We start from the raw sequence: 16,351 nt of genomic DNA, 5'->3' as shown, positions 1-16,351 counted from the left end.
AGTATCTGCGTAAACACTTCTGTTATTGATATGCCTTGAAATATAAGATAGGAAGTAGGAGGAAAAAAAAGGGGGGATTTTGAGAGAGTCTTTGAAATGCTGTGCTGGCATGAGTCTTTTTCTTAATACAGCCATACATGGATAAAAGTCAACGCTGGCAGGAAAAAGACTAACTGAAGCATTTCACTGAACGGTATCTGTTCTGAAAACGCATACTTGTAAAATTAAAGTGAGGAATCACTGAATGCAATATCTTTTTGGTCAGAACAATAATACCAGGCTTAGAATATGACAGCCATCCATGCATTTCCTCTCACTACGCTTCTGCAGGACACTGAATACTAGTCATTCTCTTATTCTAAGCTCAAATATGAAACAACTTTCTAAAACTAAGATAGACTCTGTTGTCTCGGAGGACGCAAATTTCTTAGTTACGATAGTAGGTACTTCAAACAAACGCTCCTGGACTTATTTCTGTCAGCCTCGTAAAAAGGTTTACAAACACACCTTCATTTGTCGGACATTCAAAACAGCAGACTCTCTGCTCTACAGCTCCGCGATCAGTTTCAGGCAGCGTACAGACGACCCGCCCTGCCACCTAGTGGCCTTCCTGCCTTTATCACCACGGATTCCTTCATTCCGAGTTTAATCGCTGCCTTTCGCAGAACATACGCTTTGAAGGAAGCGCAGGAAAATCTAGTGACATGCTGAATAGCGGTTCTTGTTCATTCATTTTTAAAAACACTTTGTCTCCTGTGGAGTTGTACACATACCTATATGCTTACTGTACCTGTATCTTGGGTGAATTATTGCGTATATGATGGGGTTGTAGATTGCAGAGGCTTTAGCAATAACGGCTGGCACAGATTTGGAATACGGTGTCAGAGTGTTTCCTCGGCTATAAAAAAGGAAAACTCATTACACTAGAGCTATGTCATTAACATTAAACCACTGCAACCTGTTCTGTTTAACCGCTTTTGTTTTGAGGTCTCATGATAAGAAACGCTGCTAAGAAGTTAAATTTGTTCGAACACACTCTTTGCTCGGATGAAAGGCTTGGTTTTGACAGTGCGTACTTGGTTTCATTTATTTGGAAAGAATGACAGACATGCAAATAGAATCAATTATCGATTTGAGGCTGACCAAGAACACTGCTAGTTCCTGTTCAGATCAGTGTCGACCAGCACCCCCCGGGACTGTTTCTTCTACACGGTCTGCCAGCCACTCTGCCCCAAGCCTGTAGTGGTGCCTGACGTTGTTGTGGCCAAAGTACAGGACCCGCCCCTAGGTCCTGTTGAACTTCATCCCGCTGGCCTCAGCCCAGCAATCCAGCTTGCCCAGAACCCTCTGTAGGTCCTCCCTATCCCCAGGCAGATCGACGCTTCCCCCCAGCTTAGTGTCATCTCCAAACTTACTGGGAGTGCACTCAGTGCCTTCATCCAGATCATCGACAAAGATATTGAACAGGACAGGGCCCCAGTACCAACCCCTGGGGAACTAAGTTATGGCTCTGAGGGACGCGGTGCAGTGATGGGACTCGGTGGGACATGTTGATGGATGGACTTGAAGATCTTGGAAGGTCTTTTCCAACCTATATGATTCTACAATTCCGTGAAGGGCACAGAGTCACCACTAATTACCAATCATTTAAAACCCTTCCAAAAGACAACACTAATCATGTTTATATTTTGGTATAAGTACTCTTTGGATTATGTTTTCACTTACCCTGCCCAGGCAATCAAAGTGACGCAAGCATATGGAGACCAGGATAAGACATACACAATGATGACCACAAATGCAATTTTTGCCAGTTTCCATTCATTCTTCATGGACTGAGAGAGGAAGGATTTGCGGCTGCAGGACCCAAGCTTTTGGACATCTCTATTAAGGGAAAAAAAATACAGATATACAAAGTAAAAGAACGAAGGAGCAAAGTGCAATGTCTTTAGAACATTCTCAGTGGCGTACAATAACAAAGCAGACTTCATTTTTCCTGCTCTCGCTCTTTCTTTGTCCTCTGATAGCTACAAATCTAGAAGGTAATTCATGCTGTACAATATTCCCAGACATTTTGCTCAGGCGCGGTCTGACAGTGGGATCAAAGCAGAGGGACCATTGGGACTACAGAACAGGACTGCCAAATCTTTACCCTGACGTACAGAGGGTAAAGAATTGCGTATCCCCTGACCTTCATTGTTCTCAGAGATGGAGCAAGCAAAAGCACAGCTTTGAGCAAAAATCCAATGAACACATTAAGGGAAACAACTGGACAAAATGAAATGTCTTTGTAGATCTAGTACCCTGCTGAATTTTCGCTTCATCTCTACAAATATGGACTAAAACTGTCGGAGGGGAAAAGAAAACAAAAACCCCAAAACAACAAACATGCTTGAACCGTGAAGTTTTTAGGATACTCGCTTGAACAATGAGGTTTGTGGGATACTTGCTTTAAATAAAGCTGTCAAAAAATACAAGGACTGTTATGTTCACAGAGCAGCTCACAGGCAGATGATGGTCCCATTATTACACAGTATTTATTGCCTCTCAGAGCTGAAAATCTTTCTGTAATACACAAGCATCCCATTCCTCATATTGCAAATCTGAAAGAAATAATCGGAACTATCAAATTATCTAAAGTATTATTATTTAACACACTTTGGGCTCAGATTACAACAATCTGAGACTACTTTGTCTCCTACTCCAAAATGCAAACAATCCTTCCCAGTTTTCATGTTGGCAGAAATATTTCTCTAGTTACAGCAGTTAATGACCACACGCTTTATTTCTGCTTTCGATGGAGATTAATTTTAGATTTATCTGCAGATAAAGATTTTGAGAAATTGCTCTAAATCAACGAAAAAAATAGTTTCACATATTTCGGTTACACTGCTTACCTGCCAGTACTTCTTATGGCCAAGAACATAAATAAATAGCAATGGAATATTATTATCAGTGGAATAAAAAATACGCAGCAGCATAAAATCATGGTGTAACTTCTGTTTGCAGGGGAGTAGGTTACATAGTCCCATGTACAGGATATCATCAAGCCTTCAGGCACGTAGGAACCTATGAAATACATGGAATATGTTATTTGCACAGATGACCAAAACTTGCACAGTTACCAATCTAACAACAGAGTGATTAAAACAAATGCCATGCTGCACGGATAGCCTTTGAGAGATGTGTCGGCTGCGTTATACGCAAGTGCACACATGGAGAGGAGGTCCTGATTGCTGACTATCATACGCACCTAACACCCAATCTGCAACTTAGTCACCTTGAACACAACCCAGGGCAAAACAAACGACCCAGGGTACTGCGCTGTCATAGGCACAGATAATACTATATGACCGTAAACCATCAGGCAGTAGCCATGCATCCATTCAGAAATTTCCCTAATCGTCATTTTTTCATACCCTGAACAAGGCAAAAGTAGACTGCACTGAGAATGCTGGAAGAAAGAGCGAGCAGACAACATACTCCACCCAAGGAGTGGGGCAACGCTCCACCCCAGCGAGTACAGCCACACAGCGGCAATGATCTGCACGGTGCGCTTCTTGGAGGACCACTGGATGGAGCGCAGGGGCTTGGTGATCACCAAGTAGCGGTCAACAGAAATAGCTAGCAGAGTCATCATCGAGGTTATTCCAAAGAGCGCCCCACAGAAAGCGTACAAGTCACAACCTGAAGCACAAAATGGCAATGTCAGGGTTTTGTTTTTTGTTGTTGTTGTTGTTATTTTTTCTTAAACATGTGTTTGTTTTCTCTCACAGCCTGATCTTATAAATTCCCACGCACAGCTTTTGTCTTTGCGTCTCCTCTTTAAAAGAAACAAAAAATCAGAAATCCAGCCCAGGGCTATTCTCCCATTAGAATTATTAATAGAATTATTATTATTATTTATTATTTAATTAATAATTATATTATTAATTATTATATATTATTAATAGAATTATTCTTAGCCTTGCAATTGCATAATTAAATGTTCATCCGTAACAGCGCACATGCAAATAAAAAACAAAGAAACATATGTATAAACAAGTCCTACTCTCCACCGTGGACTGTCGCTGGAAACATGTCAATGGAAAACTGCCTCAAAGAAAATCCAATCTAATTACAGTTACATTTTCCTGGACTGTTGCCCAATATATTGATCTTAACAGGGGGCAGCAGATATCTATATACTAATGACAAATGGATACCTCAAAAAATGTTGCAGCCTAGGGTACTATTGGCCTTCCATTCTGCAAGTGGATGCTGGAAGCTTTTAGTCTACCAGAACTCAGCAGTTCTGGTTCTTAGCCCAGTGTTCTTCTCCGCAGGGCTGCTCTCAGTGAATTCTTCTCCCAGCCTGAACACATACTGGAATGGACCCAACCGAAGCGCGATACTTTGTTCTTGGTCTCGTTGAACCTCATTAGGTTCCCAGATGCAGTCCTCAAGCCTGTCTGTTGTATCAATTGCACCGCTCAGTTTAGTGCTGTAGCAAACCTGTCGAGGGTGCACTGGATCTCTATGTCTATGTCATTAAAAAAGGTGTTGAAGACCAGCAGTCCCAAGATGAACCCCTGGAAGACGCCAATCATGACTGGCCTCCACCTGGACGTGAAGCTCTTGGCCGCAACCTGCAACTATCCAGGCAGTTCTTTGTCCACTGTACAGTCCTTCCAAATCACTACATTTCCATAATTAAATGTGTGATCCTAGGAACACATTAATTGATACCAATGTACTTTTCTAAATATTAACTCCTTCTTAAACTAATAAAAATACTTATAATTCAAAGAAAATTTTCCTATCCATCTTTAGCCATGACATTCACCCTCAGAAGCTAAATGGCCATCATTACATGTTGTTGTTGACTTCTTTTGTAAGCTGACATGGAGAAATAGATTGTTACACAAAACGTGTCATCACATGGATAGACCATGTCAAAAACCGAGGCTGTAATTCCAGAGTTCGGAGATGCTGTCTCCATTCCATGAGCCAATATTACTAGCACTAAAATATATTAAAGACAGTAGAGCTAGTGAAAGATAAAGTGGTCTCAGAAAGTACCTATATCTCCGAGGATCCACTCTCTGTGCAAGCTGTTGATAAAGCATATGGGGGCCTGAGAAGCTGACATCAAGAAGTCGCTCACAGCCAAGTTCATTATAAAGAAGTTCTGGGGTGTCCTCAACTTCTTGTTGCTTAAGAACAGATGAGAAATGCATCGCTTGAAATAGGCCAAATGAACAAATAGCCATCTTAATTGTTTCACTTACTAGCATAAACGGTCTCCAGGTGGCAATGAGCAGTTATTCTCATTCAGTGAATTGCCAACCATCAATCAATTACCACAGCAAAAAATGCATTGTTTCAAAATGATGACTAACAAAGGCAGGGAAGGATAAAAGAAGTCCTTTCTCTTCAACAGAGGAAGAATTTCATCTATCCTTAAACACATGATTTTGCTCAAGAGAAGAGCAATCTGCCTCTTTCCTTGATTCCCTGTATAAGCACCAACAAGCGTGTGCCACCCAGGGCAAGATTAGGCTCTGACGTTGAAAAACGTGCTTCAGGTAACCTGTAGTTTTGATCCCCTAGGAGTCCTTCAGCTGGCATTTGAGACTGCCCTTATCTCTAGCTAAGGGGAATACAAACACTGTTAACATAATAAAGAACCCCTCTCTTCTGCTTTGCGTTATCTGTTTGAAGTGCTTCTTTCTGCTGATTAAAAAGTACAATAAATTAAATCATGAATTTGTCTTTCCTCTACCTCACAGCTGGCACTTCTGATGGATATGCTGAGAAGGTGTAATGCTGAACTGCTAGCCCTCAAAGTGAAACGCTGTTTTGGTTGCGCAGCTAAATTAAGAACTTTGACACCTAGAATTTGAATTCAGGAAGACAGAATACAGAAAGAGCTGACTAGTCATTTTCTTCTAGATAAAGGCAACAAACAGGCTTTTATAAATTACTTAGTTCTCGAAAACTGCATGGAGCAATTTTAAATGGCTTGAAATAAATTTCCAGAGTGCTTCATTCATTCTATCAATTGAAGCCTCTCTGATGTGCTCTCTGTGTGACATTGTATAGCAATATTGGCAACTAATGTGAATGCTTTTCTTCGTATTAACAAATAGCGATGCTGGAATTTCCAGCATCGTAACATGGAGTAGAATGCGGCTTTTCTTTTTTTTTTTGTGAGATTTTTGCGTACTCTAGATGCAGTAGCTTCAACCGTCTATGACACTGTCAGAATCCCAGAAAGCATACAAGCTGACAGAAATCCTATGATCTGCCTGAAGCAGGGAACATGCTGATGGCATGAGCTGATGGCATTAGGGTAGCACATTGCTTCCATGGTTCTTCCAAGATAAACTGGGCTGATGGGAACCTCATCCTTAGTTATTGTCAGCAAAATCTACAAAGGGAGTGAAGGAGTTTGCAACAGAGGGGCTGATGTTTCTATTATCAAAATTATTAAACATTTCCTTACATTTTGCTTAGAATTATTACTAAGTCAAGGCTCTATGTGTTTTTTTTTCCCCAACTTTTTGTAGAATCCCCAAAACACAAGGAATTTACACAGGAGTACATTGGTGACGTGCATGGATGTATACGAGGTGTATGCATCTGATATCAACAACCTTTTCTTGAAGTTCTAACTCAAGAAGAAATCCATGCATAATATCTTCACAGAGATGCATACAAACTAGAAGGCAAGCTGAGAAAGGAAAGAAATCTGGGTACCTGTAGAAAGCGTAGAGAACTAGGAGGTTTCCTATGATGCCGATGGAGCCGATCACAAGAACGCATGTCCCTATCGTGTAAAGAACATGGTCTGGGATCTCTGACTTGGTCACAGAGTGTGGCTGGGTGCCCGCCTTCACATCCTGGATGGAAAACAAAGGGAAGGAGAACTGAGAACATTCAGTACACGCATTCCTGGAAACACTTGCTTAGCATGTTGAACACACGCGCACACACTTCTGTGTGTGTTAATCAAATGAAAATCAAGTTTCCCTCAGGTATCCTTCATTACATTTTTAACCCTGAGAGGAAACACACGAAAGAACAACTGACTTACCATAATGTAAACACCGGGAAACCGTCATGGGAAAGGCAGGAGATCAGAGGAACGACACAGCAGCAATAGCAATACCTCTGCAAGTACAAATAAATTTGGTAGTCTCGACAACTATTTTGCTGTCCTTTAACACCAATGCCTGAAGGAAGAAAAAAGAGCAAGCAACCAAACACAGCTAACAGCCTATGTATTTTTTGAAACCTATTCAACCAACCACTGGCTAAATGAAGTAACAGAGCAGCCTACGGCAAATCCACTCCGCTCTCATCAGCATCATTGATGAGCAGATGCTGAATCATTAGCCTGATGGCAACTCTTATTTACCAAGGCAGGTAAATAACCTTCAAGATGACAAATGCTGCCCATCTAAATATATTGAAGGGGCCGCTTGGAAATGACGATAGCAGCTTTTTCTCTGCAGTTGCTGGCTCCTAAAATTTCTCACACAGTTTTTTCTTCTTTCTGCTACTTCCTCACTTACCTATGAGGTGCACATATAACAGTTTCTTCCTTGCACAAAAGCACTCTTCTAGCCATAGGCGTTACCACGATAACTGTGTGATGCTACTGATGTGCTCCTGGGGGCACCCTGCTTTCAGCAATAAGGAGTGAAGCGCATAGCACATGTTAAACATCCATAAAATAGTAGCTCCGGAGTAGAAACAGTGGAAACAAAGCCCATGGGACTAAAACAGTATCTTAAAAAGTAGAAAAGCTACGGCTGCAAAGCTGAAAGCAGAATTCAAGATCTCTGTGTGGTCTGTTAGATTCTAACCATAAAAGGACAGCCTCCTACAAAGTGGCACTGCACCAAAGATAGCATTCATGTAGGAGAAGAAACTAATGAAAGGGATCATCTTCTGATTCTGACTGCAGTGGTAGGTCTTAGCCATTCCCAGCAGTCCAGCAGCTAGAAAAATCATTTCTCTGTGTTGCTTTTGCTCTTAAAATGAGGTGCGAGACCTAGCACCGTTAGGAAAGGTGGTTCGGTGGAAAAACGTAATCGTGATGTTCAGTGACACCAAGAACAATTGGGTCCGGGCTTTCATAGCTGAGTAGCCTGGGTCATTTCAGGGCTGAAAAACATCTGTGACAAACATCTACAGAAACATCTGTGACAAACTCCATTCTTCTTCCCTCAAACCTCATCTCCTTCCTGCACCGAATCAGAACCCTGCCTTATTCGTGGCAGCACGCACCGAAGAGGCTAAATCATGCGAGAAAGCGCAACTTGTTTTTTTTCTTCCTTTTCCTGTTATCTAATAACGATGCTCAGGATTTAACCCTATGCAGAAGGATATGATGCAGAAGGGTATGATACAGAACGATATGCTTCAGAGCAAGTAGAACTTGCCTGTCATACACATTAAGCTTTACTTCGGCATACTGGGAACGCACTGATACGGAAACTCACTTGAGAAACACCCAAAGGGAGCCCTCCTTTTCTTTCTGCCGAGAGAACCAACTTGGATGCTTTGACCCCCTTTATTTCATTATCATGATGAGCTCTGTCAGAAGCTGGAAAGCAGCATAATTTGTAAACTCTGCTAATAGTTTGTAAACTCTTGATGACAAGACAAAATGTGAACTACTGAAGCTTACAGACTGGAATCTGGAAGGCAGTAAATACTGGGGGTTACTCAAAATCTGAGATCTCAGTAAGCCTTAAGGGGAGGCATTGTTTAGGTAAACACAAGCTTTGGAGAAGTTACCCTGCCTACAGAAAAGTCTCTACGACGCCACAGCTGCTTTTTATTTTTATTTTTTAGGTTTGTTAACCTCAGTGATAGCAACACTGAGATCTGAATGAGAAGAGGGCTACTAATTCAATCTGTCAGTGCTGCCCTGATGTAGCAGCACAAAGCGTGCATCCAGCTGTATGGGGAGATGAAAAGGGAAAACCATTTATAACACTGGAATACAAATCTAACAAGATAGATGTACTGATATATATGCACATATACTTTTTCTCAACAACAATTTCATCACACTAGTGAAAATCCCCTAAATAAAAGAGGCAAAAATGATTCAAATGATCCCAAAGCTAATCACATATTTCACTGATTTGGCGTAATCCCACAAAATAAAAGGTTAAGAATAACAATTCAAACACATGTAAGTCTGAGAATTTAAACTGTACTTTGCTCAACAAACATTCCTTTTCTAATATAAATCCCTTCTCAATACAGAATAAATAAACAGGAGGAAAACAAAAGCATCATCAAGGATTTAGGATATCTAAATAGAAGCTTTTTCTCTTTTCCCACGACACCATCTCTGACATACACGTTAATTTTGATTAACAAGCTATATAAATTCCCACATAAATATTTACTATATGACAATTAGGACTACAAATACATTTCAAAAACAAAAAAAAATTGAGGCCCTGGTGATGTGCTGTAATGAGAAACTGATTTTATTATTACTACTCTGTATGTTTTTTTCTGACAATTTTAATTTCTCATGAAAAATAAGAATAAAATTAAACTACAACAGAATTTTTCAAATTTCTTCCACTCCAACACCAAGAAAAAGAATGTAACTGCTACAATATTTTCCAGATGACTCAGCAACCAGAACAGCAACTAAGCTCAATAGGTCATATTCAGTGCAATCATCATTGTAGTCTTATCAGGTTTAGTTTATATTAGCCTCTTTTAGCAGGAAAACGGTATAAGCTCTGCTTTAATTCAGTCTGTGTATTTTCATGTCATGAGCAGTGAACTTAGACCTCCTGAGCATGCAGTTGAGAAGCCTGCAAAATTACAGAGCTTAAAGACACGGTGCAGGAAGTTCTCCTCAGCTTCAGCTTTTCACACTGCTGAGAATATACAAGGCTGCTTTTGACTCAGCACAACTAGTCAGATAAATTGTGTTTAATGGAAACTCTGTACTGCCATGGTCACGTGAAGTAGGGTGAATAGCCTGTTTTGTATAAGCCAATCTGGCTCATTCTCTGTAATGGCACGGTTGAAAAGATAATGAAGGAACACTTGATATTTTGCTCAGCCAATATATTGAATCCTTAATGGGTGATACAAGTTCTCAAGAGTTCACGTAAAACGCTCTCACCTAATCATTTTTCTCCTAGGTTGGCTTTTCTTTCTCCTTTTGGTAACTTGAGAAGAAACACAAGGGCTGCGATAAAGACACAACCATTTCATGAGTGTAGATCTTAGAGACAATGTCCATAGTGATCTGATCGTCCCACTCTGAAGCAGAAATGTAAACAAGCAATCTGAAAAATGCCAGTAATTGCACCAGGGACAGCTTCTGGCACTCTTGCCTGCTCTGCGTCGACTTTCTTTGGCTTGTTTTAAGTTAATTTTACAATCGCTTGCATTTTGATCGTTCGAAATGTTGGACCTGACAACTCACATCAGTCACAATGAGGTCATACCCTTATGTGAGATGAGACTATGACATCAAAAAGCTGTCACCTCCGTAGCTGCTTGGAGGCCTTTCTTGGAAGGGCAACTAACAGCTCTGCAAGCAAATGAAAGATAAAAAAAAATTAACAGCTGTCCCTCAAGTGGCTGGCAAAAGAAGGAGGCATCAGAAAAATAAACTTGGTCTCTTTCACCAAAAATAAAAATGGAAGACTTAACAGATGGGGAGTGTTATTCCATGAGAGATATTTAAATTTGATTTTTAGTGATTAAATAATGTCTAAGTAATTAGAGCCATCTGTTTCTGCTTGCCAGCTGGTGAGATTAACAAAGCTTGCAATGCAGAAAGCAAAAAAAAAAGATTAAAATGGAAAGGGGAGGGATGGTCTCAATCAACAGGTAAGAAATAACTGATCAAATCCAGAAATGGTGATGTGATCTGCGTTACATAGATACAAGAGTATCTAAAGCCTTACTTGTGCTCTGATCTTGATCACTGAAGCAAGCTCATCTCGTGGAGGTGATTTACAGGGAAATGAGCTTAAGTACAGGCTCACTTACATAGAGGATTAATGTGAACTAGCAAGAAAGTGAATTAACAGCAGAGCGCCTTCTCTGTGCTCACACACTACACAGGCTCCTAAAGAAGACTTTAATTTTACTAAACAAGAAGTCCTTACATCCATACAATCACAGCTTGAAAATTTAAAGGAAAACAACAAATAATGTTCAGGCGTGACAGGACGGGAGCAATCAACACATTAGCCTGCATTTCCTGTACAGACAGCTCATTCAATCGAAGCAGCCACCAGGTAACAGTCGCCAAGTTGCTTGTAATTCACTGAGGGCCACGGGAAGATGTTGACTCATTAAGAAGTACCATCTGGTTTGAAACAACAAGATGTGGGGCTTAATGACTATCTTGTATGCATGAAATCTTGAATCAACAAATAGAAGATGGTTGCTAGCTGGTAACAATAGCTGAGCAAGTAATGGTCAGATACTTCATGAATAATAAGCAATTATGGAAAATACTGTTAGTTATTTCAGGTATTAAAAAAATAAAAGCAAAACAACTTGGCTTGTTTTGGTTGACTGTTGTATAAATGCAGAGTAAGTAGAAATTAACTTGATCTGCAGAGAGTCAAAACAGTGATCAACCACAAATGGAAAAGTTAGTTTTCCTACTGGTCTCCAGGTGACACTCTTCTTCCACAGTTCATTCCAATCAGTTCATACCAGGAGCACTCCAGCACACATTTACAGTGCAGATTGAAATGATAGTTAGCTTAGTAAGCTGAACTGTGATGCAGCTCATCCATAGGCAACAGATGAGGAGAGGAACTGCCAGAGCTCCTCACAACAGGTCAACTATCAGAGGCAGTTGAGCATTGCAGGCCAGATACAGGCTAGTACTGATTCAGATAGATATAAATAGTTTACACAGTGCTTGCCTTGCAGACGCATACAGTGCAAAACAGAGATGATGCCAAGGAGGGGGAGAAGGGCAAAAAAGGGGACAGAAAATTGGGGGAGAAGAGAAAGGAACAACTGCAGTCTGAGTATTTTTCTTGAAGATTGAAGTTGTATGTGAGTATGCAATTATCCATCAAGATTTGTTGGAATGCCCAAGGAGAATTTTTTTTTTTTCTAAAAATCCAGTGTCAGCTTATTTGTGATATTAGGGGGAAAAAAAAAAAAAAAAAAAAAAAAAAAGACTGGGCATTTTTGCTGCAGGAGAATTTGTGTCTGACTAATGCCATTGTAGAATGTATTTCTGAGCTGTTACTGAACTGTACAGACAGCTGAGAGAACACATTACTTACTTGACTCCAAGGCTCATTTGGGAAAATTCTGTGCTGTGTCATCAGAATAATTCAGTGCAGAAGTGCCAGCCTGGGGCAAGATGAAAAGGACCAAAGGCACGTCTGTGTGCCTCAAATATTGGGTATTTACAGAGATGGAAATAATGCCAACTGTCTCCTTGGGATAAGATCCCATTAGTTTGTCTAGATGGCCTCAAGGTCTCATATTTAGAAAGACGCTTTTTTTCAGGTCCTAGCTATCTGTACTTAAACTTCTTGTACTTGCAACCCATCAAACAACATTCATGGGAGGCATTAGGAAAAAACAAAACAAACAAGAAAATCCAAAAGAAAGCAAGTTAGTTTTTGCTGATTTTATAGTATTTGTAAGTTGTCAGTATCTTGAGAATAAACCTATTAGTTGCTCATCAAGGTAGGCATACTCATGTGTCTAGATATCCTTTGAGCCTTTGAGTCAAAAAACAAGTAAATAGAAGCCCATCCTAGAAAGCTGTTAATACCCAACTGAGCTGGGGCTCAGTCCACCTTCCCCTTCTCACCTCTTGCATGCTCGTACGCTCCTTTGTCCTGGAGAGTCCCACCACTTTATTCCCTTGGTCATAAACCCCTTCTGAATGATCAGATGAGTGCTCAAATACAACCCAAACACCAGCACAAACTTCGCCTGCCTAGGGAGGTAGCAGACTGAACAAACACAATTTTGATGCAGCACCAGCATTGATTATCTGAACTATCACATCTCAGTGCATATATGTTTCGTCCATGAGGGAACAGGTTACTGCTAAACACAGGAGAATGAAGCAAAAATTACTGAGTATGTTGTTCTAGCTAGAAAACATTTTAAAAAGCATATGCTGTTAAACTGTGATGATGACTTTTGCAGTCTTTGGGGAAAAATCATTTATGCACCATAGCAGTGGCATATAAGTGCAGAGTGATGCTCACACCTTGCTACTTTTATCGTGAGCAATGTGAGGACTGTTACTGTGTTTCCATAAGTAACTACATTTTGAAATTCTGATCTTTGTCATAACAACTTGGCATGATACGTCAAAAGTTTCAAGTAGCCAAAGTATGCATTCAAAACTATCTAGTTGTATTTTATTTGAGAAAATTATATATATTCCTTACTTTTGACAACCCAGAGAGGGAATCCTTCACCAGCCACCCCTGGTCTTACCCATTGTCTCTTACATCAGAAGTCTTTTCACTGCACTGCTTCGTTTCTCAAGGAGACCTGCACAGATGCGGCCCAGGGGTCTGCATGCAAGAACTGCTTTGCAAATCATGTCCTGCAACTTACAGGAGATCCCATGGAAGCATTTGCTTATCTTTATGCCTTCTGCAATAAACAAAGAAAGAAAAAAAAAAAAAAAAAAAAACCAAAAAACTAATGATAACTTTTAGAAGAGGTATTTCTAAATAATTATTCCCGCTAATTAAAAAGTTAATCGAGTTGATATCTATAGAGCTTATAATGCTAATTTAAAACTTACAAGAAAAAAAAAAAAAAAAAAAAATCAATTGCTGCCAAATCATCTGCTATTTATATTTTTATTCTGCAGCTCACTAGGAATTGTTCATGATGAACGATGAAGGAAATGTAATGAATGCATCTTTAATACAAGCTACAGTACAGTTCAGTTACACATCACTTTTACTTTTTCTAGTTGAGTGTAAACATCTGCAGTTCTGCCAGAGAATTTACTGCCTATGTTTCCCTGATGACTTTGCATGATATTGCTAATAGAATGCCTGATACCAGAAACATTTTGAACCAGTTTGGGAAATCTGTTAGAAATTTTGGTCATGGGTAGAAAGGACAACTTCAAGCAAATCTCCACTTTTTGGATGCCATGTGCATTATTTTGTATTTTGTACATGTGAAAACTACTAAAATGTATCAGAATAGAGCTCCAGCAGCTCCCACGCTTTACTTATGACATCTGGCAGCAGATGTTCAGGGAAAGAACGCAGAAAGTACAGCACATGCAACATTGGTCTGCAGATCTTGATCTGCTAAATTCAAACACAGTTATCTTCTTATGAACTCTTCAGCACTCAGGTCCTTGCTTCAGATTGTTTGACAAATTGCAGCTGACAAAATGCTCAATGAGATCTGTGAAGCACGAAAACAGGGAGGCAAAGCAATCGTCATCCACAGAAAATATCAAAATATTGAAGTTATCCACTCTTGAAACAGGAGGTGAGACTTGACAGCCACCCTTCCAACCTAAACTATTTCAGGATGTCAGGAATGCAACATCACAAGGCAAATTAAACACAATTAAGATACTAGAACGTAAGTGGAATTAAAGGTTATTTCAATTACTATTGAAAGACAAAAAAAAAAAGTATTAACTTACTCTGTTTCTTTTCCTCCAGGTGTCGTAGAGTGGCAATGCTAGAAAAATAAACTTACTCATAAGAACAATTGTAACTGGCAAATGTATTTGAGATTAACAAGTTACTACAGTACTGAAGAATATTTCAAGGGAAGATTTGAGCAGCAATGACAAACTGATAAGAAACTGTGATATGGACATAATTAGAGAGCAATTACAGCAACCCAGGGACTCAGAGTCTTATAAATAATACTACATTTGGTGGGAATATTAGAAGTGACTTCTCTATGTCTCAAAAAAACTTAGTTATCTCCCAACATCACTAGCTTTGGAGGAAGCAACGACATCTCTCATAAAGGTAAGCGACTTCACCGGGATCTGAAGAAGCATCAGGACAACAGAATAGTAGATCCAATGTAGTCCCTTGTTTCAACTATGTTGAGAATTATTTTTTTCTCTAAACAGCTTTCACAGACTACTTTTCAAGACCCTACAATACGTAATGAAAGTTTTAGCACACCCATACTGGGACACAATCTTCTTGTCTGCATAATTATCCCTAGATATGGATTACATTTGAAATAACTGATGTATCCCCTTTGCAATTTTGGTTTGAAACACTGTAAGAAGCTACAGAAGAGAAAATCTCAGTACAAGCCAGCTTTCTCTTATGAGCTGAGAGAAGGAAGAAAAAAAAAAAAAAAAGAAAAAAAAAAAAAAAAAGCCATCAAGTTGGTTAGGTGTAAGCTTGTTTTCTGCATTGAATCAGAAAGCCACAGAAAGTCCGCACAGATTTCTTGTAGCGTCGTCCCCCTTATCTCAGATAAAAAACAGCTCCTTCTGAACCTATATTTTTAAAGAGTGCATAAGCCAGCTAGTGAACTGATATGCAGCAGTCTCCCAAAACAAACAAATGACAGAAATTCTAGCAAAGTGTTGCTCGTACCTCAAGTTTGAGCCTATACTAAACCTTTTCAGTCCACTCAATTCCACAAAAGCAGTTGATTTCTGTATTTAGTTTGCTTTTTCTTTGTGATCAGGTTACGTTCACAACAACCACTGAGCTAAGAATAACATTATTAAGCTATTTCATAGCATTTATCAGGGAACACGATAACAGTTCCATTGCAAATGGGTTATCTAAAAGTCTCGATACGTTATCTAGAACACCATCATTCTGCCCCCTTATGCACTGCTGAGGAGAGACTGCAGGCACATCTGGCAACCCACTGGCGTACAAGGCAAGCTGCCTTTCCTTGTCAGCTTCTTTAGAAGTGACTGACTGGTACTAACCTGCAGCATTGTCACAAGATCTTTCCCAGTCAGTGCCACTAACCCAAGGGCTCTCTGTTGCTGCTGCCTTCACCTTTAACTCATTTACTAATACTCAGTCTTCTGTGTAATGAAGAAAGTTCTTCCATCGTAGTAAAAGTTCAACAAACTACATTATTTGAACTTTAGCAGAATTTTCACTTAAAAGAAAAAAGATGTTGTGGTAAAAGTTACCGGATACATAAGAAACTAGGTATGCAACAACAAAGTACGTAATTTACTGATCACAAGCATCATTGTCTACAAAAGATTCAATGGAAATACTTTGCCCTCTCCATAATTCAAAAACAAATAAATTTCCTCCTCACCTGATATTAAGTTCCTCTTCATACACTAACTTACCAAGTACAAAAAGGAACTCCACCCAGTAGTACTCCTTCC

At 39.7% G+C, this 16,351-nt stretch overlaps 1 protein-coding gene across 2 annotated transcripts in view; it reads right to left on the bottom strand.

Annotated features, from left to right (window-relative positions):
• LOC122191346 (melanopsin-like) overlaps positions 1-16,351 on the bottom strand; it is a 26,018-nt gene extending 9,667 nt beyond the window's left edge. For both annotated transcript variants that reach the window (XR_006182363.1, XM_042891603.1), the window contains exons 1-9: positions 16,279-16,351; positions 14,660-14,697; positions 7,076-7,152; positions 6,739-6,881; positions 5,059-5,192; positions 3,481-3,684; positions 2,895-3,066; positions 1,726-1,881; positions 791-898 (exon numbers count right to left, since the gene is read on the bottom strand). Coding sequence is in view for 1 of the 2 variants with exons in the window: in XM_042891603.1 (XP_042747537.1) it covers positions 791-898; positions 1,726-1,881; positions 2,895-3,066; positions 3,481-3,684; positions 5,059-5,192; positions 6,739-6,881; positions 7,076-7,078 (920 nt within the window). In the remaining variant the exon portion in view is untranslated. The remainder of the gene's footprint in view (positions 1-790; positions 899-1,725; positions 1,882-2,894; positions 3,067-3,480; positions 3,685-5,058; positions 5,193-6,738; positions 6,882-7,075; positions 7,153-14,659; positions 14,698-16,278) is intronic.

Source organism: Lagopus leucura, unplaced genomic scaffold (genome assembly GCF_019238085.1).
Source record: "Lagopus leucura isolate 7727_CA_CO unplaced genomic scaffold, USGS_WTPT01 63741-0_obj-0_obj, whole genome shotgun sequence".
NCBI lineage: Eukaryota > Metazoa > Chordata > Aves > Galliformes > Phasianidae > Lagopus > Lagopus leucura.
This window is presented reverse-complemented; position numbering and strand designations above follow the sequence as displayed.